At 41.3% G+C, this 25,258-nt stretch overlaps 1 protein-coding gene across 7 annotated transcripts in view; it reads left to right on the top strand.

The window, feature by feature from the left end:
- Positions 1 to 25,258, top strand: part of LOC117360582 (multifunctional protein ADE2) — a 186,157-nt gene that overhangs the window by 125,118 nt on the left and 35,781 nt on the right. For 3 of the 7 annotated variants that reach the window (XM_033944548.1, XM_033944558.1, XM_033944542.1), the window contains 4 exons: positions 4,800 to 5,285; positions 6,077 to 6,148; positions 12,702 to 12,898; positions 24,892 to 24,928. In XM_033944548.1, coding sequence (XP_033800439.1) covers positions 4,800 to 5,285; positions 6,077 to 6,148; positions 12,702 to 12,898; positions 24,892 to 24,928 — 792 coding nt within the window. Of the gene's footprint in view, positions 1 to 4,799; positions 5,286 to 6,076; positions 6,149 to 12,701; positions 12,899 to 23,888; positions 23,934 to 24,193; positions 24,287 to 24,704; positions 24,779 to 24,891; positions 24,929 to 25,258 lie in introns of those variants that run through there. The other 4 variants (XM_033944574.1, XM_033944566.1, XM_033944581.1 and 1 more) reach the window with 4 other exon arrangements.

Raw genomic sequence — 25,258 nt, 5'->3', positions numbered from 1 at the left:
ATACCCTAGAGGAAAGGAGAGACAGGGGAGATATGATTCAGACGTTCAAATACTTGAAGGGTATTAACGTAGAACAAAATCTTTTCCAGAGAAAGGAAAATGGTAAAACCAGAAGACATAATTTGAGGTTGAGGGGTGGTAGATTCAGGGGCAATGTTAGGAAATTCTACTTTATGGAGAGGGTAGTGGATGCCTGGACTGCGCTCCCGAGAGAGGTGGTGGAGAGTAAAACTGTGACTGAGTTCAAAGAAGCGTGGGATGAACACAGAAGATTTAGAATCAGAAAATAATATTAAAGATTGAACTAGGCCAGGTACTGGGCAGACTTGCACGGTCTGTATCGTTTGGTGGAGGATGGGCAGGGGAGGGCTTCAATGGCTGGGAGGGTGTAGATGGGCTGGAGTAAGTCTTAACAGAGATTTCAGCAGTTGGAATCCAAGCACAGTACCAGGTAAAGCTTTGGATTTTTGTCCAGAAATAGCTAAGAAGGAAAAAAAAAAAAAAAAAAATTTAAATTGAATCAGGTTGGGCAGACTGGATGGACCATTCGGGTCTTTATCTGCCGTCATCTACTATGTTACTATGAACTAAACGTAAATCAGTGTGGGAACTACTGCTAATCATTTCTATAGCACTGTCAGACACTCGCAGTGCTGTACATTACATTAACCATGAAGAGACAATCCCTGCTTGACAAAGCTTGCAATCTAATCAGACATATAGGACAATTGGGGTAGGGAACTACAGAGGGAGTGACAAAATAGACATGGCTACTTTACAAGTGGGTTGGAGCTAGAAGCGGATCTTGCCCCCTTCCCCCAACTCCCCCAACAAAAAGTTGTTCCGCTGTCCCTGGGGAGAGAAACTGCTTGACGGGGAGGGGGAGAAGGGAAGAAGGCTGGCTAGGAGGGAGGGTTGAATTCTAACTGATAACGATTGCAACAGGGTGATAGAAGCATATCTCCCTGCTTTACTATTCTATAAAGGAGGTACAGTATATGCCTAATTAATAGTAAGTGAGTGAAACTTTCCAGCACATAGCCAAGAATTCACATGAAGGCCTGGCTTTAAAACAAAATGGTGAAAAGGGATTATTTGGACCATAAATACGACTAATGGATCTTTCTCTCCATCATAGAGTGGTAATTTCCTTTTCAACAAGCCACCGCTGCCTGAGAAAACCTAGGTTTCTCCTGAATCAGATCTGGCTTTAGGGACTGCTGTCCCCCCCTCCCACATTTTACTAAGCTGCAGTAGAGGTTTCTATCATGGCCAGGAGCGCTAAATGCTCTGACACTGCTCCGACGCTCATAGAATTCCTACCGCAGCTTAGTAAAAAGGGGTGTTAGTCTCTCACTAGGCTTTAGAAATGTGGTGAAAGTGTCACAGGTTTAAAATTTAATGCTACTAAATCAAAGGCCTTATCCTCTCTCATGTGTAGGACTATAATTTTCTACTTTGATGGGCTGGAGAGTCCTTACTTTATTTGAGGATCCTAATTCCTTCTGATCTGACCAATTTGTAGAAAAAAATTGTACAAGGGGGTCCTGTGACATCACCAGCCAAGATGGTAGCTGAAGGTTACAGCCCCCCCTTCCCTGCTTCTTGGGCACCCCTTCCTCATCATTTGGGTGCTCCTCCTTCTCTTCACCAGTATGAGCAGCATCTTTTACCCACTGCTTGCACCAACGTCAGCTCCCTTCTGACATCATGTCTTGATCATACGATCAGGAAGTGATAAGAACATAAGAAGTTGCCTCCACTGGGTCAGACCAGAGGTCCATCGCGCCCAGCGGTCCGCTCCCGCGGTGGCCCATGACCTGTGAAGTGGTTCCTGACTATTTCTATAACCTACCTCTACTTCTATCTGTACCCCTCAATCCCCTTATCCTTTAGGAACCTATCTAGACCCTCCTTGAACCCCTGTAGTGTGCTCTGGCCTATCACAACCTCCGGGAGCACGTTCCATGTGTCTACCACCCTCTGAGTAAAAAAGAACTTCCTAGCATTTGTTCTAAACCTGTCCCCTTTCAATTTCTCCAAGTGCCCCCTTGTACTTGTGGTTCCCCACAGTCGGAAGAATCTGTCCCTCTCTACCTTCTCTATGCCCTTCAGGATTTTGAAGGTTTCTATCATGTCTCATCTAAGTTTCCGCTTTTCCAGGGAGAATAGCCCCAGCATTTCCAACCTGTCAGCGTATGAGAAGTTTTCCATATCTTTTATCAGTTTAGTCGCTCTTCTCTGAACTCCCTCAAGTACTACCATGTCCTTCTTGAGGTACGGCGACCAGTACTGGACACAGTACTCCAGATGTGAGCGCACCATTGCACGATACAGTGGCAAGATGACTTCCTTCGTCCTGGTCGTGATACCCTTTTTAATGATTTCCCAACATTCTGTTCGCTTTCTCACGAATTATGCTCGCAAACCAAGGTTCCACTGTATTTCTCAATCAAACTTTCTAGAACTCTCATCTCTAAACATGCTAATACACACCCTGATCATTGCAAAACTGGACTATTGTAATTCACTATACAAAGGGATTATACAGAAGGAATTAAGGAGGCTCCAAATTATACAAAACACAGCTATCAAACTCATAATGAAAGCAAAAAAAATATGACCATGTCACACCACTTCTGCTCAAAGTGCAGTGGCTCCCAATCTCTTATAGAATCATGTTAAGTCCTTAGCCACCAATGCCCCAGAATTCATCAACAGACTTCTGATCCCATACAAACCATTACGATCACTTCGGTCACAATCTCAAAAATTTTTAATGATTCCATCACTACGCCAAATAAATTATGATTTTACATGATCCTCTATATCCTCTGTAACTGCTCCCTCAATCTGGAACTCTATCCCAATCTACATTAGAGAAGAACCCTTACTCGATCATTTCAAATCAAAACTGAAATCCTTTCTATTTAAAAACGCCTTTGAAATTTAAAACTCTTCTCTATTAGACTATTTCAAACAGGATTCCCATTTCCCATTGTTCTACCCTTAACTGTCTTACTATCCTATTGATTTAATGGAGTTCTCCCTCTGCCCTCTTGTTTGTTGTACGTCAGTCTATCGTACGTACTCTTTTTATGATACCTGTACACCGCTTAGAATTATGATAAGCGGCATAACAATTTTTAAAATAAACTTGGAATATACTGTACTTGGATAGGAGGGCAGGGAATGGAGAAAATGCACTTGAATGGAATGAAAGGGAAGAGAGAGGGCAAAAGGCTGCATATAAGGGGGAGGGGTGGGAGAGGGGAGATGTACTACACATGAAGGGAAAGGAAAAGGCGAAACAGATGGCACACGAAAGGAAGGGAAGAGGGAAAGCTAGATAGATTTTAGAAGAAGGCAGCAAAATTGAAGAAAGACGAATATGAAAGATCACTTCCTGCCTTGTTTCGGTTTGGCACTGAAGAAAAAAGGAGGTGAAAAAAGAAATAGCAGATGGAAAGGAGGCCTGGAAACAGAGTTAAGAACACAGAAAGAGGAAAGCAGAACAAGATGCTTGGAGTTATAAAATCACCAGACAACAAAGATAGGTCAATGATTTTATTTTCATTTTAGTGATTGTATTATGTTGGTGTTGAGAATTTACATCTGTTGGATTTATTTTGCACCGTATAGGAGGACATGCATTTTTTTCTGATTCTCTGGTGTTGCATTACATGCAGTTTGGCATCTTATGGTTTTGTTTATGTATATTAGTACTTTCAGTTTGTGGTCCTGTATTTATTACTGTTATTATGGGGTGGGGTCTGAGGTGAACCTTTTGGGCCTTCCCAAACAAAAAAGCATTCCTCTGCCTATGGGCGCCCATATCCAAAATCTTAGCTGTGTGTCTCTTGGATAATATGGATGACATTACACCACATGTTGCTGACCACAAATTTTTTTTCACAAGGCTTGTTTAATTGCAAAGAAATATATTCTAATCCAGTAGATTTATCGATAATCCCCTGCAATTTCATTATGGAGAAATCTTATGCATTAGTGCATGAGAATGTAAAAGATTTTCAATGTCACTAGCTGGAGAGAAGACAGTTCACAAATTTCTTAATATTTGGGATCCTTTTCTGAATTCACTGACTATAAGTTTTCATAGTACTTTCTTAAATTCTCTGCAAGTTAGACTGTCTTAATGACTTGCCTTTTATTATAGTCTACAGGTAGGTGAAAGGGTTGTGATGTGGTAAGTTGTGGCTGGAGGGGAAGAGAAAGTTTAATAAAGTTTGTTGTGAAATTCAGGTTTATGGTGACTAATTATAAGTTTTAAAATATATTTTATGATGCCATGCCTGTATTAGTTTCCTCACTGTAATTTCAATAAGAATGATTTTCATTGTTTAGTCCAGGGATCTCAAAGTCCCTCCTTGAGGGCTGCAATCCAGTAGGGTTTTCAGGATTTCCCCAATGAATATGCATTGAAAGCAGTGCATGCAAATAGATCTCATGCATATTCATTGGGGAAATCTTGAAAATCCAGCTGGGTTGTTGCCTTTGTGGACCATGGTTGCTCACCTTTGATATAGAGGCATGAGCTTTCAAGGACTAGACTCCAGTTTATCAGATGCCTGCAAATATTTGGTGCAGAGACCAAAGATACATTTAGTTTGTAGACATCTCAGGCAATTTTGAATGGGATGCTAACTGTATCATATTCCTTTTAAAGTCTAGCTACATTGTCCTGTGATACATAGGCTGTTTGAAAATTGCTCTTTATGGTGATCTCTCTCTCTCACAGACATATATAAACCATAATATATCTGTTGTGCATGTTTCAGATGATCTGTTACCCTTGGATGAAGCTGTCAACCACTTCAGGATAATTACAGTTGGTGACACTGGAGCAGGGAAACACTGGAATGACCATGAAGTCAGAGCACTGATACACATCTGGTCAGATGAGACAATACAGAAACAGCTGGAAGGAGCAACCAGAAACAAAGAGATATTTGAAGAGATTGCAAACAGACTGATGGAGTTTGGAATAGACAGAGACTGGAAGCAGTGTCGAACAAAGTACAAAAACCTGAAATATGAGTATCATGCACTGCAAAAAGAAAACAGTCAGCTCAGCAATCCGAGGAGATTTATGAGGTTCTATGAGGATGTGGACTGCATTTTGAGAAGACAACCACCAACTGCCCCGAGCCAGATAAGCAAAGTCCCTAACTTGAGCTATACTCCAAGTAGTAGTAGCAGCAGCTGCAGCAGTGAGGAGACGCAGCAGGCGGACTGCACATCACATTTAGGACAATACTGTACAGGTAAAGGAAACGAAAGGGGAGTGGGGAAGCTTGTAATAAGTCCAGACTGCCAGGACGTCTTAACTTTTTATTTTTTATTTTTTACCATTTTCGACCACAAAAACATCCATGTTAGAAATATCCAAAGCAACACCATTTAGATGTGGGAGGGGCCACCATTCTCATGGGTTGGCCACATAGACATGCTGATAGCAGTGGGGCATCTTAGAGGGCGCTGCTGTGAACTTCATATAAAGTGCGCCAGATATACATCTCACTATATACCCCAATATAATTTATGGTGAGCCCTCCAAAAACTGGCACTTGGACGTCCCGGCGATTAGGATTTCCAAGTGCCACCTTAGACATTTTTTTGGACATCTTAGTTTTTTGATTATGCCCCTAAATGTGTGTGCCTGCATAATTTATGAAATCCACGCTTACATTGTTCTTCCACCTCCACTCCAACCAAACTGTGCCAAGAATCTCTACACATGATCTATTTTTAGCATGTTTTTTTTTAAACATTTGTTTCAATAAATAGTTGTAAATGTGCAGTTAAACATTTTAGTACCTACATTAATTTGTAAGTTAATGCATATAGGGAAAAACTGTGAACACACTTTTGGGAAATTCTTAATAAGTGGTCAACAGTTTCCATCCATTAAGGCTAACCTTTGCTCCATCTTTTTAAATAAATGATAAAGCCCAGCTGGGTTGAGATACCTGAGATGATGGTGGTGACTCTCTTTATTTTAGCATTCTATATAGTATTCCATCCTAAGAAGTATGTTTCTTTTCAAAACCATCAGGAAGCAACATCTCTGTGAGCACAGCAGACAAGATGTCCACCTCGGGCCTTAAGAGGAAAGCACTGAATAATGGTAGGACTAGATTCACTGTTTCACTTCAAGTGATAATTTTGCAAGGAATGCTGCTCTTCATGTGACTGTTATTTTCATTTTCACTCCAAATTCAGGCAAAAGTAGCAAGTCTTGTTTACAGATATACTGGCTATCTGAAAATGGTCACACTACACACTGAATCTTGTGGAACTCCACAGTACAGTAACATGAAGAAGATCTCCTCTCATTCCAAAAGATATAAAAGTAACAATCTGACAAGTAGAAGGAAAACCAATTGAAAGGTAAGAATATAAACACTGCCATTCTGGATTGCAGGGTTTAAAAAAGATTTGGACAAGTTCCTACAAGAAAGTCCATAAGACATTATTAAGATGGACTTGGGAATATCCACTTCTTATTTCTAGGATAAGCAGCAGAAAAATCTGTTTTTACTCTTTTGGGATCTTGTCAGCTACTGGTGACCTGGATTGGCCACTGTTGGAAATAGGATACTGGGCTAGATGGATCTTCAGTCTGAAGATTAGATTGAAGGTCCATCTAGACCACAGGTGTCAAAGTCAGTCCTTGAGGGCCGGAATCCAGTCGGGTTTTCAGGATTTCCCCAATGAATATGCATGAGATCGCTTTGCATGCACTGCTTTCAATGCATATTCATTGGGGAAATCCTGAAAACCCAACTGGATTCCGGCCCTCGAGGAGGGACTTTGACACCCCTGATCTAGACCATCTAGCAGTGGCCAATCCAGGTCACCAGTAGCTGACAAGATCCCAAAAGAGTAAAAACAGATTTTTCTGCTGCTTATCCTAGAAATAAGAAGTGGATATTCCCAAGTCCATCTTAATAATGTCTTATGGACTTTCTTGTAGGAACTTGTCCAAATCTTTTTTAAACCCTGCAATCCAGAATGGCAGTGCTTATATTCTTACCTTTCAATTGGTTTTCCTTCTACTTGTCAGATTGTTACTTTTATATCTTTTGGAATGAGAGGAGATCTTCTTCATGTTACTGTACTGTGGAGTTCCACAAATTCAGTTCTTGTCTTACCTAGTAAACATATTCTACTTTTGGATGAATTCTGTGCAAAAGTTTTAAAATTCTGCACGTAATATTTGAAATTTCTGTGGCTAGTGTAAATATGGGTACCTAGATTTCATTGCCCTGATATCAAGATGATAAAGGGGATGGAACTACTCTCATATGAGGAAAGACTAAAAAGATTAGGGATCTTCAACTTAGAAAAGAGATTGAAGTCTACAAAATCCTGAGTGGAGTAGAACGGGTACAACTGGATCAATTTTTCACTCCGTCAAAATTACAAAAGACTAGGAGACACTCAATCAAGTTACTTTTAAAACCAACAGGAGGAAATATTTTTTTCACTCAGAGAATAGTTAAGCTCTGGAATGCATTGCCAGAGGTTGAGGTAAGAGCGGATAGCGTAGCTGGTTTCAAGAAAGGTTTGGACAATTTGCTGGAGGAAAAGTCCATAGTCTGTTAATGAGACAGACATGGGGAAGCCACTGCTTGCCCTGGTTCGGTAACATGGAATGTTGCTACTCTGGGTTTTTGCCAGGTACTAGTGACCTAGATTGGCCACTGTGAGGATGAGCTACTAGGCTAGATGGACCATCAGTCTGACCCATTAAGGCTATTCTTATGTTCTTATTCTATAACAGAATCTGGGTGCCAAGGTGCTGTTAGAGAATAGACTTCCAACATATGATATCATGGAATCTAAAAAGGGCCCATTACAGAATTTTCTCCTTTCACACTATTTATATCAATCTTGATTTTTCAGTCCTAATGACCTATACACCTTGGGTACTTGCTTTTGGCAACAATAAAATTGGATTAGCAGGGATCTCAAAGTCCCTCCTTAAAGGCCACAATCCAGTCGGGTTTTCAGGATTTCCCCAATGAATATGCATGAGATCTATGTGCATGCACTGCTTTCAATGCATATTCATTAGGGAAATCCTGAAAACCCGACTGGATTGCGGCCCTCAAGGAGGGACTTTGAGATCCCTGGATTATAGTAATGCACTACTTACTGCATGGCAGTAATTTTTATATTATAAATCATTTACAACTGATACAAAACACATGAAAAGTTAAGAGCTTGTGACACATCTGCTCAAGGAGGCACAATGGCTCCCCATAATATATTGTATCAAATATAAGATTTTGATTCTGACCCATCACATTGTCTTTCATTTAATTACAATAGCCCTTTCAGATTTATTAGCACCATATCAGCCATCTTTTATTTTTCAGCCACCTCTGCAAATATGGTTATCATTCCACATCACGTGTACATCAGTTTGGAAGCTATATGTGCTACATTTCACGTAGTTTCACCTACTCTGTGGAACTCCCTTGCATTGGATTTATGCTTCAAAATATCACAATCATGATTTAAGAATAACTTGAAGAACCTGCAATTTAGAGAGGCCTGTAACATCTGCCCAGCTGCTGTTTAATTTTGTCAATCTTAAGTTCAACTTGGCCCCTTTTGACCAGTGGTGTGCCTCAAGGTTCTGTTCTTGGGCCTGTTCTTTTTAACATTTTTATAAGCGATATTGCTGAAAGGCTGTCGGGTAAGATTTGTCTCTTTGCGGACGATACCAAAATCTGCAATAGAGTAGACACCTCAGATGGTGTGAATAACATGAAGAAAGACCTAGTGAAGCTTGAAGAATGGTCTGAAATTTGGCAGCTAAAATTTAATGCTAAGAAATGCAAATTCATGCATTTGGGCTGCAAAAACCTGAAGGAACGGGACAGTTTAGGGGATGAAGAACTTATGTTGTACTTGGGTGTGATTGTATGTGATGATCTTAAGGTGGCCAAACAGGTTGAAAAGGTGATGGTGAAACCTAGAAGGATGCTAGGGTGAATAGGAAAAGGTATAGAAACATAGATACATGATGGCAGATAAAGGCCAAATGGCCCATCCAGTCTGCCCATCTGTGGTAACCATTATCTCTTCCTCTCTCTAAGAGATCCCATGTGCCTATCCCCGCTTTCTTGAATTCAGACACAGTATCTGTCTCCACCACCTCTTCCGGAAGACTGGTCCATGCATCTACTACCCTTTCTGTAAAAAAGTATTTCCTTAGATTACTCCTGAGCCTATCACCTCTTAACTTCATCCTATGCCCTCTCATTCCACAGCTTCTTTTCAAACGAAAGAGACTCGACTCATGCGCATTTACATCACTTAGGTATTTAAACATCACTATTGTATCTCCCCTATCCCACCTTTCCTCCAAAGATATGGCCAGTAGGACAAAGGAGGTATTGATGCCCCTGCATAAGACTCTGGTGAAACCTCATTTAGAATATTGTGTACAATTCTGGAGACCATACCTTCAAGAAGATATAAACAGGATGGAATTGATCCAGAAGAAGGCTACTAAAATGGTGTGTGGTCTTTATCATAAGGCATATAGGGACAGACTTAAAGATCTCAATATGTATATTTTTGAGGAAAGACAGGAGAGGGGAAATATAATGGAGATATTTAAATACTTATGTAGTGTAGATGCGCATGAGTCGAGTCTCTTTCATTTGATAGGAAGCTCTGGAATGAGATGGCATAGGATGAAGCTAAGAAGTGATAGGCTCAGGAGTAATCTAAGGAAATACTTTTCTACAAAAAGGGTGGTAGGAGAAATATTAACTGCATGGGTTAAAGACTGGCTAAGTGGCAGACATCAAAGGGTGGTGGTAAATGGTACTCCCTCTTAAAAGTCGGAAGTGCACAGTGGAGTACTGCAGGGTTCGGTCCTGGGTCCAATCCTATTTAATATCTTTATGTGAGATCTGTCTCAGGGACTTCGGGGTAAAATTGCATTATTTGCCGATGATGCTAAATTATGCAACATAGTGGGTGGAGGTACCGTGCCCAACACTATGACACAGGACTTACTTTTACTGGAGCACTGGTCTACTATTTGGCAGCTGAATTTTAATGCCAAGAAGTGTAAAGTTATGCACCTTGGAATCAGAAACCCATGCAGAATCTACACTCTGAATGGTGAGACCTTAATTAGAACTGTTGCAGAATGGTTCCTGGGAGTAATCATTAGTGAAGATATGAAGATAGCCAATCAAGTGGAGAAAGCCTCATCCAAGGCTAGACAGATGCTGGATTGCATCTGGAGAAGTTTTGTCAGCCGAAAGCCCGAAGTGGTAATGCCGCTATACAGGTCCATGGTGAGACCACATCTGGAATACTGTGTACAATTTTGGAGGCCACATTATCAGAAGGATGTGCTGAGAATAGAATCAGTTCAATGGTTGGCCACCAGGATGGTTTCAGGACTCAAGGATATCCCATATGAAGAACGTCTGAGTAAGTTGCAGCTATACTCTCTCGAGGAATGCAGAGAGAGGGGTGACATGATAGAGACATTCAAATACGTTACTGGCCATATTGAGGTGGAAGAAGACATCTTTTTCCTTACAGGACCTACGGCGACAAGAGGGCATCCACTAAAAATCAGGGGCGGGAGATTTCATGGTGACACTAGGAAGTACTTCTTCACCGAAAGGGTGGTTGACCGTTGGAATGATCTTCCACTTCAGGAAGGCCAATAACGTGACTGACTTTAAGAACAAATGGGATCAACATGTGGGTTCACGTCAAAGAAGAACCTAGGGAGGAGGGTTCATTGAGTGGGCAGACTTGTTGGGCCGAAGGCCCTTTTTCTGCCGTCATATTCTATGTAGACACATGGAACAGTCTCCCAGAAGAGGTGGTGGAGACAGATACTGTGTCTGAATTCAAGAAAGCCTGGGATAGGCACATGGGATCTCTTAGAGAGAGGAAGAGATAATGGTTACTGCAGATGGGCTGACTGGATGGGCCATTTGGCCTTTATCTACCATCGTGTTTCTATATTTCTAACTTAGATGCTTGCAGTGTAGGCCAGTAAAACCCTGGCCTACATTACCAGTGCCTAAGTTTTTGATAGGCACCATTAGGTGTGATTCTGTAAACGATGCCTAAGTATGATTGAATGCGGCAATTGCTTTCCGATTTAGGTGCCATTTACAGAATCTGACCCTTATAGTCTCCTTGTGACAGTATCAAAGATGCAAAGTTGTAAAGCCCAGATTAGCTTTCATAGTGGAGTTGAGAGCATGCTGGAATATAAATCTGGTTTGTCCATCTGTGTTTGTTGCTATATACTTCTTGAACTATAATTTTATTGGGGGTTTTTTTTTTTATAAAGTATTGCTTTATATTCTATTATGTTTTAAATTAATTTATATTTTTGAATGTCTAATTAGCTACTTTAATTGATGTTAATTGTCATATGTATATGTTTTGAGCCTGATATTTGAAATGATTTAAATGTCTAGGAGAGTTTCCTGGCCGTTTATATTGCCTGTCTGGGACTAACTGGATAGTTCTGCTATAAATATCAAACTGAAAACAGCTATTTGTGGGTGTTTTCAAGGGCAGAGTTAATACTTGGCCAGTTAAATACTGAATATTGACCAAAGTAACTTCATAAATAGGACTGTATAAAAGTCAGTCCTGTCTTTATGTAGTTCACCAGTTAAGCGCTGAATATTGCACTTAACTGGCTATATTTTTGCTATCCCCCATATACCTGGAAATTCAGTGCTGGAGTCTGAACGCTGCCCAATATTGAATTTCAAAGGTTAATACTGGTAGTGGTCATCAAAATGCTGATTGCTGATGTCTAACTAGTGGGTCCTTTATGTCTTATAGTTTGTTAACCCCCCTAGGGGCCTCTTAAGATTGTGGGCCCATTTGGGCCTGCTGTTTTTTAAAGGGCCAGTGCAAGATGAGTATTCCCACCCCAGGCACTCTCATCTCATTCCTTCACCCCTAATTCCCTTGGCACCCCAGCCACACCTGCCCTGTTGGCTGCCAGCTTCAAAATGGCATTGGTTGACCCTTAGTAATAGTCTTGTGGTACTACCACATAAAGGCTAGAAAACCAACTAAGGAAGTAAGACTACCACTAGGGGTTAATTGATGCATTTTTAAAGCTGGCAGCTGACTGGGTTTGAGTAATTGGGATTGGTTCTGCCCAACCACTTGAAGTCTTTGGGAGGTGCCAGGATAATTGGAGGGATGGGAAATTTGATTGACTGGGGTATTTAAATTTTTTTTTAAAGTTTTTTTTGTTAAAGATTGACCTCTTTTAAACACTCCTCAGGAGCATCAGGCCATTCATTACCTCAAAGCAGTTTTTTTCCATGATAATGTAGGTTGCAAAGTTCAATACAATCTGTGTTTGAGTTGAATAATGAAATACTTTGTATACATATGCATGCTTTACATCTCATTATTTAGCTTGTATGGCACTACTAAAATGTATGCTAAGGACTAATAATGCACAACTTTGCCATTTAAATATGCAATATTTAGTAAAACCCATATGTTATTTTTGGGAACTAACTCTCAAGTGGCAAACACAATACTTTAGTGAAACTAAGATCTGCCAGTGCAGAACCAGCTGGAAACACTACTTGTATGTAAGTTTCTGCAGGAAATTACCAAACTGATAGTTCTGTGCCTTCATTCAGAGTCGCCGGTTCCTATTAAAATAAAGAATTCTGGCAGTACTTCAGACCTGCATCAGAGAAGCATGACTGAAGAGGTTCAAACAAAAACAAGAGGGCAGATGGACAGAAGGATGATGGACTGTGGTCAGGAGGAACATTCTCAGCACTTCAGCAAGGCACGGCTGCCACTTCATCCACTAGTATCCCATCACTTGCAGGTGAGTACCCCTAACATTAGTAGAAAGGCAAACAAGCTTGAGTCTACCTTCTTATGGAATGAATGGCTGGATATATTTACCTATTTTTAATGTCTTATGTTAAAAACGATACTCTCAGTCCTCCATTAACACTCTTACCCCCTCTTCTACAAAACTGCGCTAGCGGTTTTTAGCGCAGAGAGAGCACATAGAGCTGCGCTGAATGGCCCGAGCTGCTCCCGATGCTCATTGAGTTCCTATGAGCATCTGCAGCAGCGCGGGCCATTCAGCAAGGCTCCCCGCGCTAGAAACTGCTAGCGCAGTTTCGTAGAAGACGGGGTTAGTTTCTGCTTACCTACACTCCCATCCCCCGTACTACTCCTCAGCACTCATCTTTCTCCTCTGATGTTTTCCACCCTGTTTACCTTCTGTTTCTTTTGCCACTGGTCCCTCACCGATTCTCCTTTGTGTCGCATGTTCTTAGAGAAATTTATCTCTCTATGAGGATCCAATTGCCTAATAGAGATGTATATTAATTTGAAACAAATGGAAAGTGTGAACAACATCTCCTATGTTTTGTGTCATTTTTAGCTGAAATGACAAAAATAAATAAATTCTTATGTGTTGTAAATAATGCACATTATTTGTAGAGTGTGCACACTTTTTTTGAAAAATAGTACATATTCTTCATGATATTGTCCTCCAACATGAGAAAGTTATGAAAAGAACAGAGCAAATTGATTTGGGGAAACTAGACAAGGTAAAAATGTTTGGCCTGCCCACAGCACTACTCCCAAGACATTCACCACCTTGATCTGTATCCTTCCACTCTTTTTGTGGTAGGTTGTCAAATGACCTCTAGGCTTCAAATCTGCTGGCCTTTAGTTTATTGTTGAGTTGCCAAACATGTTTGGAATATGTATCATCTGTATTAACTGTACCAATACTTATTAACATAAACCCTCTCCAATACCAGGCATATTATGAAGTAATACAAACCCTAAAAGAGTCACTTAGGAGCTATAGAATAAATCTACCCTACCATAACAGCACCAGTGTTGAGGAATCACACAACAAAGGCCTACCTAGGAAAAAGCAGCACCATAAAATCAATACACCTATTTGGAAAACTAAACAAACTGGATTACTACAGATCAATCCTTCTCAGACATTCAATGGTCTCTTTCACACATGTAGACTATAGATAGGTAGCTAGACCCTCACCGAATACAGAATAAGTAACTAGAAGCTAGAAACAGAAATATGTAGCCAAATGTTAAAAGGGGTTCTACATACAGTGCAACACTAGAGAAATGCACAGCAGTAAATGATGGCAGATTAGGATTTGAATGGTCCATTCAGTCTGCCCAGTGGTTACTTACATTATAAATTCATGATTAAATTATCTTATATTTCTAGGTCATAGATCGTAGAAGTCTGCCCAGTACAGTTCTTAGGTTCCAACTACTGGAGTTGCCACTGAAGCTCACTCCAGCCTATCTAAACCATCCCAGATTACTGGAATTCTCAAAGCCCTCCCCAGCCCATTCCAAACCAATTAGCTATATGCTGTACAGGACACAAACTGTGTAATCTGCCCCGTTCTGGCCCTAGTTCTTCAATTTGTACCCTTCACTTTCTGATTAGAGATCCTCTGTGTTCGTCTCATGCTTTTTTGAATTCTGTCACTGTTTTGTTCTCTACCACCTCTCTAGGGAGGGTATTCCAGGCATCCACCACCCTTTCCATGAAAAAGAATTTTCTAACATTAAGTCTACCACCCCACAATCTCAATTCATGTGCTCTAGTTTTACCCTTTTCCCTTCTCTGGAAAAGATTTGGTTCTGTAATAATACCTTTTAAGTATCTAAAAATCTGTGTCATATCTGTCTTGTCCCTCCTGTCCTCTAGAGCAGTGGTTCCCAACCCTGTCCTGGAGGACCACCAGGCCAATCAAATTTTCAAGCTAGCCCTAATAAATATGCACGAGAGAGATTTGTATATAATGGAAGTGACAGGCATGCAAATCTGCTCCATGCATATTCATTAGGGCTATCCTGAAAACCCGATTGGCCTGGTGGTCCACCAGGACAGGGTTGGGAACCACTGCTCTAGAGTGTACATATTCAGATCTTCCAGTCTCTTCTTGTATACCTTTTAACTCAAAACACCTTACCATTTTTGTTGCCTTTCTCTAGACCACTTCAAGTCTTCTTCTATCATTCGCCATTTACGTTCTCCAAAATTGAACATAGTACTCCAAGTTTGGCCTCACCAGTGAGCTGTACAGGGGCATCAACACCTCCTTTTTTCTGCTAGTTATGCCTTTCTCTATACAGCCCAGCATCCTTCCGACTACAGCCACCATCTTGTCGCACTGTTTCTTGATGTATTTCCAAACAAAACAAAACTGCAGATATGTACAACGATGTAGGCAAATTTTTAATGTGACAACCAAAATATATATTAAAACCTTTTTACCAAACAGGGGACCCAACACGGTCCGTGTTTCGAACAACCTTCATCAGGGGTCCATGGTAAAAAGAGAAAAAAACATATGTCACAAAAAATGTTGGAAAGTACAATAAAACCAAACAGATAAAATGTCACGCCGAAAGTCACTAAATGTAGTAAAAATCGCTAGAGTCTTGATGCATTTCCCCCAGCACTATTTAAGAGGGCAGCTATAGATTTCAAAATCAAAAATATTTCATTCAACTAAATTTAAAAAGGAGTTGATGTTCAGCCAGCAGTACTCAGTGTTTTGCTGACCGCTGTCGGTGTTATGCCTGGAAATTCAATGCCAGGCCACATCTGAATTTTGGCATTGAATGTCTAGGCTTTTTTTTTGGGGGGGAGAGGGTTATATGTATTATTCACTTTATTACATAACATAACATAACATAAAGAAATCAAAGAAAAATCAGGAAAATACCATAATAAAGTAACAACTATTAAATCTAGTCCACATTATCGGGACTGCCTTGTCCTTAGTGGATTTTAGAAAATATATTTAAACAATATATTTTTCCCATCTCTATTATTTGTACAGACAAAAAAAAAAATCTTTCAAATAAATAATTTATCATCAACCATAAATGTTAATTTTCTGAAACTATCTGAAGTACAGATTTATCTTTAAGAAATAACTCTAATTGGGATGGATCCACAAATGTATATTTGTTACTTCCAAAGATGACCGGAAATTTAAGAAAAAATATAGCACTCCCAGCTAAGACTTTAGATTTCATCTGTAGAAACTGCCTCTTACGAAATTGTGTCTGTCTGGCCACATCTGGAAACACTGTTAATTGCTGACCACAAAACAAAATTTGTTTCTTAGCAAAATTTAATTTTAAAATTGTTTGCTTTTCCAATTCTGTCTGAAATGTAACTAATAAAGTAGCTCGCCTTTGGATGATTCCAGGAATTGAGAAATATTTAAACTATCAGGGGATACCAAATTATCCATTCTCCCCCTTCAGCAACACTTTTGGAGCTTCTAGAAATGTAATAAAAATTATCTGAAGAAAAGCTATCTACTTAAGAATATTGGAGGACATCCCTCAAATACATCTTTAGAAGCTCCAATGGTGCCAAATAATGGGAGGTAGGGAAATTCAAGAACCTTAAGTTTCCATTTTTTTCCCATTGAAAATATAGTGATGTTCTATCTTTAATATTAGATATTACTGAAGTTTGCAAAGTTGTAACTTAAGAATCCACTTTATCAAGTCTGTTTTCATTCAAGATTAACTAAGTCCCATTCAGTCACCTTAGTAGTATTTTCTGTTGAAAACTGACACAGTTTAGAAACAGTACTTAGCAAAAAAAGTTTCTATTCGATTCACCACTAACCAAATATCTTGTAATGTAACTATCTTATCCAAAGAAATAGAGCTAGTATCTAACCCCAAAATCATTTGTTCTAGAACTGGAAGTAGAGCCATGATTTAGAATCTTTGCTCCTCAAAGATTCAGATAGTGAATCCAGACCAATTAGGGAGATGAGTTTTTCCCCTTCTTTGGACTCGAACCCTTCCCTCCCTTTGGAAATTGATCCAGGTTGAGGAGGAGGTGATAGTTCACCCGAGGATAAGGAAGCATAGTGTCGTGCAGCTGGTACCGGGTCCCGGGGCGGGTACCCTAGCTGAGCACAATCACTGATCCTGGCGTGGCCTCAAAAGGTAAAAGTCCTGCTGGGAAAGTAATGTTCTGGGAAAATAAGTCAGAATGGCCAAAAGGTTCCCAAAACACAAGGCCACAGTCCAGCCCCGGTGCAAATAAAGTAGGCTTTATTTGTGTACTTAGCCAATGTCCAAAACATATAACAACAAAAGTTAGAATTAGTCCAGTGGCCTGGCTACTTCCATTCCCTGTAAATCAGGGTTTCACAGTCTCTGCTTTCAGATGACTACAAAAGTATCCAATATAAAGACAAAAAAAACCCCAAACAGTTCACCTGTTCTGGCTAGTAGCCCTGCAGCCCTTCTGGTTGCCGGGTCAGCACATGGCTGGCCACACCCCTTGCCTCAGGGTAAGTCCAGGAATTTACCTTGCTGGCTTTTCCCAAGTATAAAAAGCATCCAAAATTGGTAAGTATTCCACAGTCTATTTAGTCACAAACGTTTCCCTACAAGACTCACTGTGCCTGCAAAAATGTAGTCAGGCTTCCCCTACCAACCCTAGTAAGTTGATGGGGGAGGGGGAATTGCTGAATCCACTATTAAAACAGCCTTGTAGGCCCCCGCAATCCCAACCCTTTGGATCTTGTGTGGATTCTGCCCCACAATTCCCACTGTAGCAATCAGTGGCTTGAAATTTCAAAAGCAGGGGGGGGGAAAAAACATTACAAAGTCCTTTTCAGGCAGGGCAATTGTTCCCCTCAATTGTCTTTTAAATTCCCAAAACAGCCAGCAAACACACAGTTCCTTCTTCCAAAAACACAGTGCAGTTGAAAGCTTTTCCAACCAAAAGAAATAAGAGGAAAAACTTAACTCTCATCCATCTGGTTGCAGTGCAATGTCCATAGCTTCCTCTGACCTCAAGCAGTCTGGCTGGTTACAGACAAAGATTCCTCCCAATCTTGCATTTCAACTTCATTCTCTTGCCTGACCTCTGGAGCACCTAGCTGTAGGTCTGCTTGCTCAGTCCTGTCTCTCTCTGCCTGGCTTACACTGCTCCAACTGCCTTGCTCTGTGAAAGCCATGTCCAAGCCTATGTGGGGGATGGGCAGGCTTCAGCTTTCCCTGTGCTTTCTCCTGCTCTGCAATTAGTCTCAGCAGGTGTGTGCCTAAAGGGGCTAGAGCCTGTTTCTTAGGCTGTGTCCTACCAGCGACTGGCCTAGGTTTAAAGGAGTTTTTGTCCTCATAATGTACCAACTCTGCCCAGGGCTCCTGCTCTTGGAAAACCTCCCCAGAATCTGAGTCCTGCTCCATGCTAGTTGGAGAGCTGCTGCACTGATCAGCTGTCTTCAGCTTCAGGGCTATGTTTCTATGCTTTCTAGCTGGAATAAGGCTAGCTGTAGTGCTGGGCTTGTGACAAGAGTAAAGAGATGTATTTACTTTACCAATATTGGAGACATCTACAGGAGGGACCAGATGGATGTTCATCTATAGGGCCTTTTAAAGAGGTAGATGGTATTACCTTCGCTTTTCTCTTCCCCATGTCGCTCCAAACTTATAAATTCCCTGCTCCTGACTCCTCAAAGATTATGTATTGTACAAAATACTGCCAGGCATATAATTTTTAATTTGAAGAAAATGGCTCATGTTACACCTTATTATAAAGAACTTCATTGGTTGCTAGTAGAAGCTAGGGTGTTTTCAAGTTTGTTATAAGGTCTTTGCATGATTACACACTTAATTAATTAGTTGATGGATTGCGAGCCACTGCATTGTTTGTTTTCCCTACTGCTTGTGGTTGTTCATATAAGAGATTTATACAAATATTACTGTCTTACCAAACAGCTAGTTGGGATTCAGAGTTTCTTCATCTTTTATATGCATTTTAGAAAATTGTTAAAATTAAGTTTATTTTCAAAATTCCTGGAGAATTGACTTGTTAATCACTGAGATTGTTCAGTCATCTTAGTTTGTTAAACCGCATAAAACTGCAAGGTTTTTGAAGGAGAATCCCTATTGGATCCCTCCCTGAAGACCCCCGGGATATGACTACAGGACTTTAAAACAGGCCAAGCTTGATTTCTGCACAACTTCATCTTTACAAGAACTCTGAAAAAACATGCTGCTTCTATACCTTATTTTGGCAATTTCCTTCAACATCTATTGATTGAGATAAGTAAGACATAGCACAGATCTTACCACACAGCACAGATCACTGCTTGCTGCATGGAAAGAAAGTTATAATACTGGTGTGCAGCTGGAAGACAGAGACGGGTATGCAGGTGTAAGGCCTCCAGCAGTGATTCCTGTATTTCCTATATTCCCTGACTAAAGGTGAAACAATGGACAGCAGACCAGGCAGGAGGCCTATGCACAGGATGCAAAGCTTGGACAGCTGCGACAAGTGACAAGGTTGTCTTTCTGACAGTTGTCCACTACAGATGGAGTAAAAGCCTCTTTGGACATCAGATAACACAGATAACATTGGTTCATGGAACATTAAGAGCACAAGCTGGCCTGCACGTATGCAAAAACCACAATACCTGGCAGGATGGGATGGGGCTGCTCTTGGAACTGGGCATAGGTCATGTATAGATAACCTCCAGTAAAGCCCCAAGCAGAAGGATGTCAGGGGTAGATAATTTTAGGTGGATTTTGGCTATCAAACCAATCTGATAATGACATACGTAAATGCAGTGTACAAATGTGATGTTGTTATTGAGGTTTTATGCGATCTTGTACTACGCCAGGAGGACGCACCACAAACACTCCAAGCAACTTGCCAAATAGCAAGAGAAGCAGGAATAAGCTAAACAACTGTGGTTAGGATAATTCATGATGATCTAAAATTAAAGTATCTTAAAAAGCATTGTGTCCAAGAGTTAACTTTGCACAACAAAGACACACGCCTGAAACGGTGTAAGCAGCTCTTGACTAAGTACCCAGAGCAGTGTCAGCTTCATCTGGTTTACAGATGAAAAGCTAGCTCCACTGATTAACATACAAAATGATTGCCTATGTGTGCCTTTGAACAACACTGAAGTATGAGCTTAATGCCAAACACCTCTATGGACCCGCCTGATCTTCAGCTAATCTGTCATGGTCTTGGTCACAATCTTGAAACTCAGATTCACAGATTTGTTCTTCATTAATCCTGGGGTTAAGATTAACGGCACATTCTACTGGGATGTCCTCTTGGTGCAGAAGCTGTTGCCAGTGATCCACTGCATGTCAGGAGACTACTTTATCTTCCAACAGAGAAGGAAATATGTACGTCAGCCTCAAATTCTCCAGAACACAGCAATAAAACTCATATAAAAAGCTAAAAAATTCGACCATGTTACTCCCTTAGTGTGTGACGCTCATTGGTTGCCTATCCCACTTCGTATAACTTACAAAATACTTCTTACATTTAAAACTAGACTTGCAAACACTCCAGATTTTATCAGTAAACTTCTTACCACTTATACCTCTTTGAGGACACTGAGATCTAACAATCTGAATCTGTTAGTAATTCCCTCCATCCATTAAATTGTCTATGACTCTACCCGTAAGATGATTTTTTCAGTCTTGATCCCTTCACTTTGGAATGCCATGCCCCTCGACCTTAAATTAGAATCTTCTTTGGAGAAATTCAAATCTAAACTCAAAACTTTCTTATTCAAAGAGGCTTTTAACATTTGACATTGAACGTTCCAACCAAGGTTTACAAACTTTTTCCAAGAAACGACTTCCACCCTATTGTGATTTCCCATTTCTCTTACATTTTTAATTTATTATCTTGATGTAATTATGTTTCCCATTCCCCCTTTTCCTCCTGGTTTCATGTTAGTCTCATTTAGTATGTCAATTCCCCCTTTATTTTTAAATAGAGCTACTTTTATTTTTTTTTTTATTATTAATCTTATCGTAAACTGTGTAAATATTTGTGATAGACAATATATCAAGTAACTAATAAACTTGAAACTCAAACAATAGTTAAGCTCTGGAACTTTTGTTGCCAGAGAATGGATAACAGTGGTTAGCATATCTAGGTCTAAAAAAGGTTTGGACAAGTTCCTAGAGGAAAAGTCCATAGTCTGCTTTTGAGACAGATATGGGAGAAGCCACTGTTTGCCCTGGGATTGGTAGCATGAAATGTTGCTACTATTTGGGTTTCTGCCAGGTACTTGTGACCTAGATTGGCCACAAGTGGGAAACAGGATACTAGGCTAGATGGATAATTGGTTTTACCCAGTATGGCTATTTTTATGTTCTTTTGTACTGTAAGTCCTCCTGAGACAGGAAAATATCTTCTGTACCTGAATGTAACTCGCATTGATCTACAATTGAAAAAAAAAAAGTAAGCTAAATCCAGATCCAGAATCCAACATAAGGCATATTATGAAGTCATACAAAACACTGCAAAAGTCACTCAAGTCCAATGGCGTAGTAAGGGGGACAGCGGTCCGCCCTGGGCACTCAGTCTCCTCTTCTTCCTCCCCCCAAGCATGCATTCCGCTTCCCTTTCCCTGTGCCTCTAATGTTCCTGGCACGATCAGCAGCCCCCAACCTTCTTCTGATGTCACTTCCTGGACTTGCACCTAGAAAGTGACATCAGAGGAAGAGCTGACACTGGCGCGACAACAACTTGGCGATTGCTGCTTACGCCAGGAATGTTAGAGGTACGGGGGCAGGGAAGCGGTGTGCATGTGGCAGGAGGGTGCAGGGGAGGCATGTGTGGAGTTAGGGGGGAGGCACCTCTCACACTCTCTACGCCACTGCTCAAGTCATACTGTATACAGTGTTCCCTGGTCATTTGCAAATTTTCCAACCGCGAATGACCGGGCAGGAGAGAGCAGCCGGAGCGCCGGCGAGTGAAGGAAATCACTCGCGGTATTCTCCGACCGCCTCTTCCTGCACTAAAGTCGGGCTTCACCGATCAGGAGCTGTGTGTCAAAGCAGCTCCTGATTGGTGAGGCTTGACTTTAGTGCAGGAAGAGGCGGTCGGAGCATACCGCGAGTGATTTCCTTCACTCGCTGGCGCTCCGGCTGCCCTCTCCTATCTCCCCCGCTAAAAACCGTATTTGTAGATTCGGGGGAGTACTGTAATGCAATTCCACCATACCATATCATCATCAATTTCCAGGAGTTCCATAATAAGGTCCTATGAAGGAAAAGGTAGCACCATAAACACTACCGTGAATATTGGATTATCAATACACTTATTGGAAAATTAAACCAGCCAGATTAGAACATATTGATCCTACACCAACATTCACTGCTAACAGAATACCTGATCTCTTTCACAAACATAGAACACAGATAAGCCCTCACCAAGTATTAAATAAGTAAACCAGAAACTAAAAATAGAAATATATAGTCAAAAATTAAACTGAAGCCCATGAAAAGCCAGACTCTGCATACAGTGCAAGACCAGAGAAACAGAAACAGTGATCCATGTCTCCTCTATACAGTGCAAAATTTAAAGATGCACCTATAAATTTAAAAAACTGACACATTCCAACAATTATATTAAAATTACATTTTAAAAAATTGGAAATAAGATGGTTCTTCTTATTGGACTAACTTATACATTTTTTGACTAGCTTTCAAAGACCAAAACTTTCTTTCTTAGGTTACCATGGCAGCAGTATTCTTTCCCAATCTGAAAATTTTGATTCCTGAAAGCTAGAAAACTAGTCAAAAAATGCATTTTGTCCAATAAAAAGACATTACTGCATTTTCCGGGGGGAGGAGGGGGTTCTTAATTTTTAAAGTGGTCTAATACAGCAACTATATTACTTAATCCTAAATTAAAAATAAAATTATTTTTACTACCTTTGGTGTCTGGCCATTTCGGGTGCCTTTTACAAAGCCATGGTAGCAAATCCTGATGTGGCAAATGCGATACAGCCCACAGGAAATGAATGGACTATGTCACATTTGCCACGCAGGACTTGCTACTGCAGCTTTGTAAAAGAAGCCTTTAATTTTTCTGTGTTGGTCCCAGTCTCTGGGTACTGCTTTCCTGTCTTCTTTCAACTCTTTCCAAAAGTCTCCTGTCCATTTAACATTTTTTTCTCTCCTTCTGTCTTCTTTACCTTCTCTACTACATCCAGCTCCAACACTATTCCTTTCCGCTTACATTTTTTCTCCTGCCTATCTATTTCATTCATTCTTACTACCATTCTTCAATCTCCATCTCCTTCATGTTAGCTCTCCCATTCTCCTTCCTCTCATTTTCCAGTTGTTTACTAACTTTCTTCTCCCCCTTCCCATCAAGGATCTCCTCTTTCTCTTCCTCCCTCCACTACTGTTTTTTTTTGTGTGTGTTTGTCTTCCCTCCCCATCAGAATATCTTCTATCTCTCTCCCACTTCTGACATCCAGTATCTCTTCTCTGTTTCTCCCTACCCCAGCGGTGCCTTATGCTCATTTCACACACCTTACCTTTGTATTGCCTCAGGCTGTTCTTCCCCCCCCCCCAACACACATACATGACCACAGGCTCTCTTTCTCTCCCCCCCCTTACCTCCCTCATTCATTCTGTACCTTTTGTTCCCTCCTGTTGCAATCTCCATGGTGCTCACAGCAGGGAACAGCAACGATGCACAGGACCAGCACAGTGCAGATGTTGCTGCTTCCACTATCAGCCTCATCTCTACCCTCCTCTGATTACAGCAGTGGTTCCCAACCCTGTCCTGGAGGAACACCAGGCCAATTTGGTTTTCAGGCTAGCCCTAATGAATATGCATGAATATGTAAATCTCTCTCATGCATATTCATTAGGGCTAGCCTGAAAACCCGATTGGCCTGGTGTTCCTCCAGGACAGGGTTGGGAATCACTGCAATAGCATATGCAGAGTGGGTCCTGTGCATCTTTGCTGGTTACGACTGTGCGCTCAGCAAGGTGGCAATGGCATGGATCAAAAGATGCTGAATGATGGCAGTGTAAGATGAGAAATAGGGTAATGGGGCATGGTTGGGGGTGGGGGGGGGATTGAAAGAGGGAGAATTAGAAGGGAAATACTTTGGTAGGCAGGAAGATTGGGACAATGCATCACTTACTTAAGGCTTAAGAATGTGTTACACCCTGAAATGGCACAAATTAAACCCTGCTCAGGGCTTAGTAAATTAGTTTATAAAATGCCACTTGCCTCTCTCAGTTTTGTTACTTCTTTCAAGATTCTCTCCCTGGATGTCCCGTTTTTCAAAAATCTCACTTTATGGGTGGCTCAATCAGGATTTTTTATATTGAAATCAGTAGGTCCCAGAATGAGGCATTGTGGAGTAGAAACAAATGGGTAAGCCTAGTTTCATTCCAGGAACTGGTTAATTTGGAAGCACTGGTTTTACTGATACGTATTTGATAACTGTGGCTGTGTGAACCGAGAGAGGAAATGCCTTGGGTAAGAAGCAGCATTGTTTGAGAAGAGGAAGAGGCCCGCGGTCCGGCGCTAAGGCTACGAATCTCAGCCAAAAGCCTGCTAGTCGGTAGTGCTATTTTCGAGACTCCGAGGAGCCTCACGCACCGGCTACTGAACCAGTTTGAAAGACAAACACTTCGCGGGCAGGGGGCGGGGTCAGAACTCAGCGTATCCGTGGGCGGGGTTGTATTGGGTCCGGGGGAGGAGCTTTGCGCGCAGCGGTGCAGTGTGAGAGGGAGGAGCTTTGAGGCCGGGAGCTTCCTTACTGTAGCAGGCAGGCGGGCGAGGGATCCCAGAGAGAGGTGGAAAGATTTGCGCACGCGCCTCCTTCCGACTCGCACCCTGCGTAGCTGTTGCTGCTGCATGCTGGTAGTAGTCGGAGCTACAGTCTGCGCTTGTGCACGTGTTGACGGGGGTGGCGGGTCGGGCTGCTTTCCGTGTTCCGCTATATAAGTTTCGCCGTTCGTCTGTTTTCTTTCTAGATCGCACTCCTGGACAGCAAGATGGAGAACACTGCAGGTATGCTTCAGCTCGGCCTTCTGGTGCCTGTGAGAATAAGGGCTGCAGCACCGCCGGAACGAGCCGGGCATGGAAGTCCCATGGTGCCCTTTCTGGGTTCACATTCATGATGAAAGGCACTGGTGGGGAGGGGATCTATTCAGAAGGGGACCTTACTTTTCTCATATGAGCTAATATTTAAAATCACAACAGTTAGTGCCTTTGGAAATCATAAACTAGCCTAATCCCCCGTGGGGGGAGGGGGCTGACTTTGCAGGGAATCCTGCACCTTTCAGAGATTGGATATGGAGAAGGGAATTGGGGGGGGGGCAGATGAGAAATCAGTGCAGA

Source organism: Geotrypetes seraphini, chromosome 1 (genome assembly GCF_902459505.1).
Source record: "Geotrypetes seraphini chromosome 1, aGeoSer1.1, whole genome shotgun sequence".
Lineage (NCBI taxonomy): Eukaryota > Metazoa > Chordata > Amphibia > Gymnophiona > Dermophiidae > Geotrypetes > Geotrypetes seraphini.
Note: the sequence above shows the minus strand (reverse complement) of the source record. Positions and strands in the feature narration are given on the sequence as shown.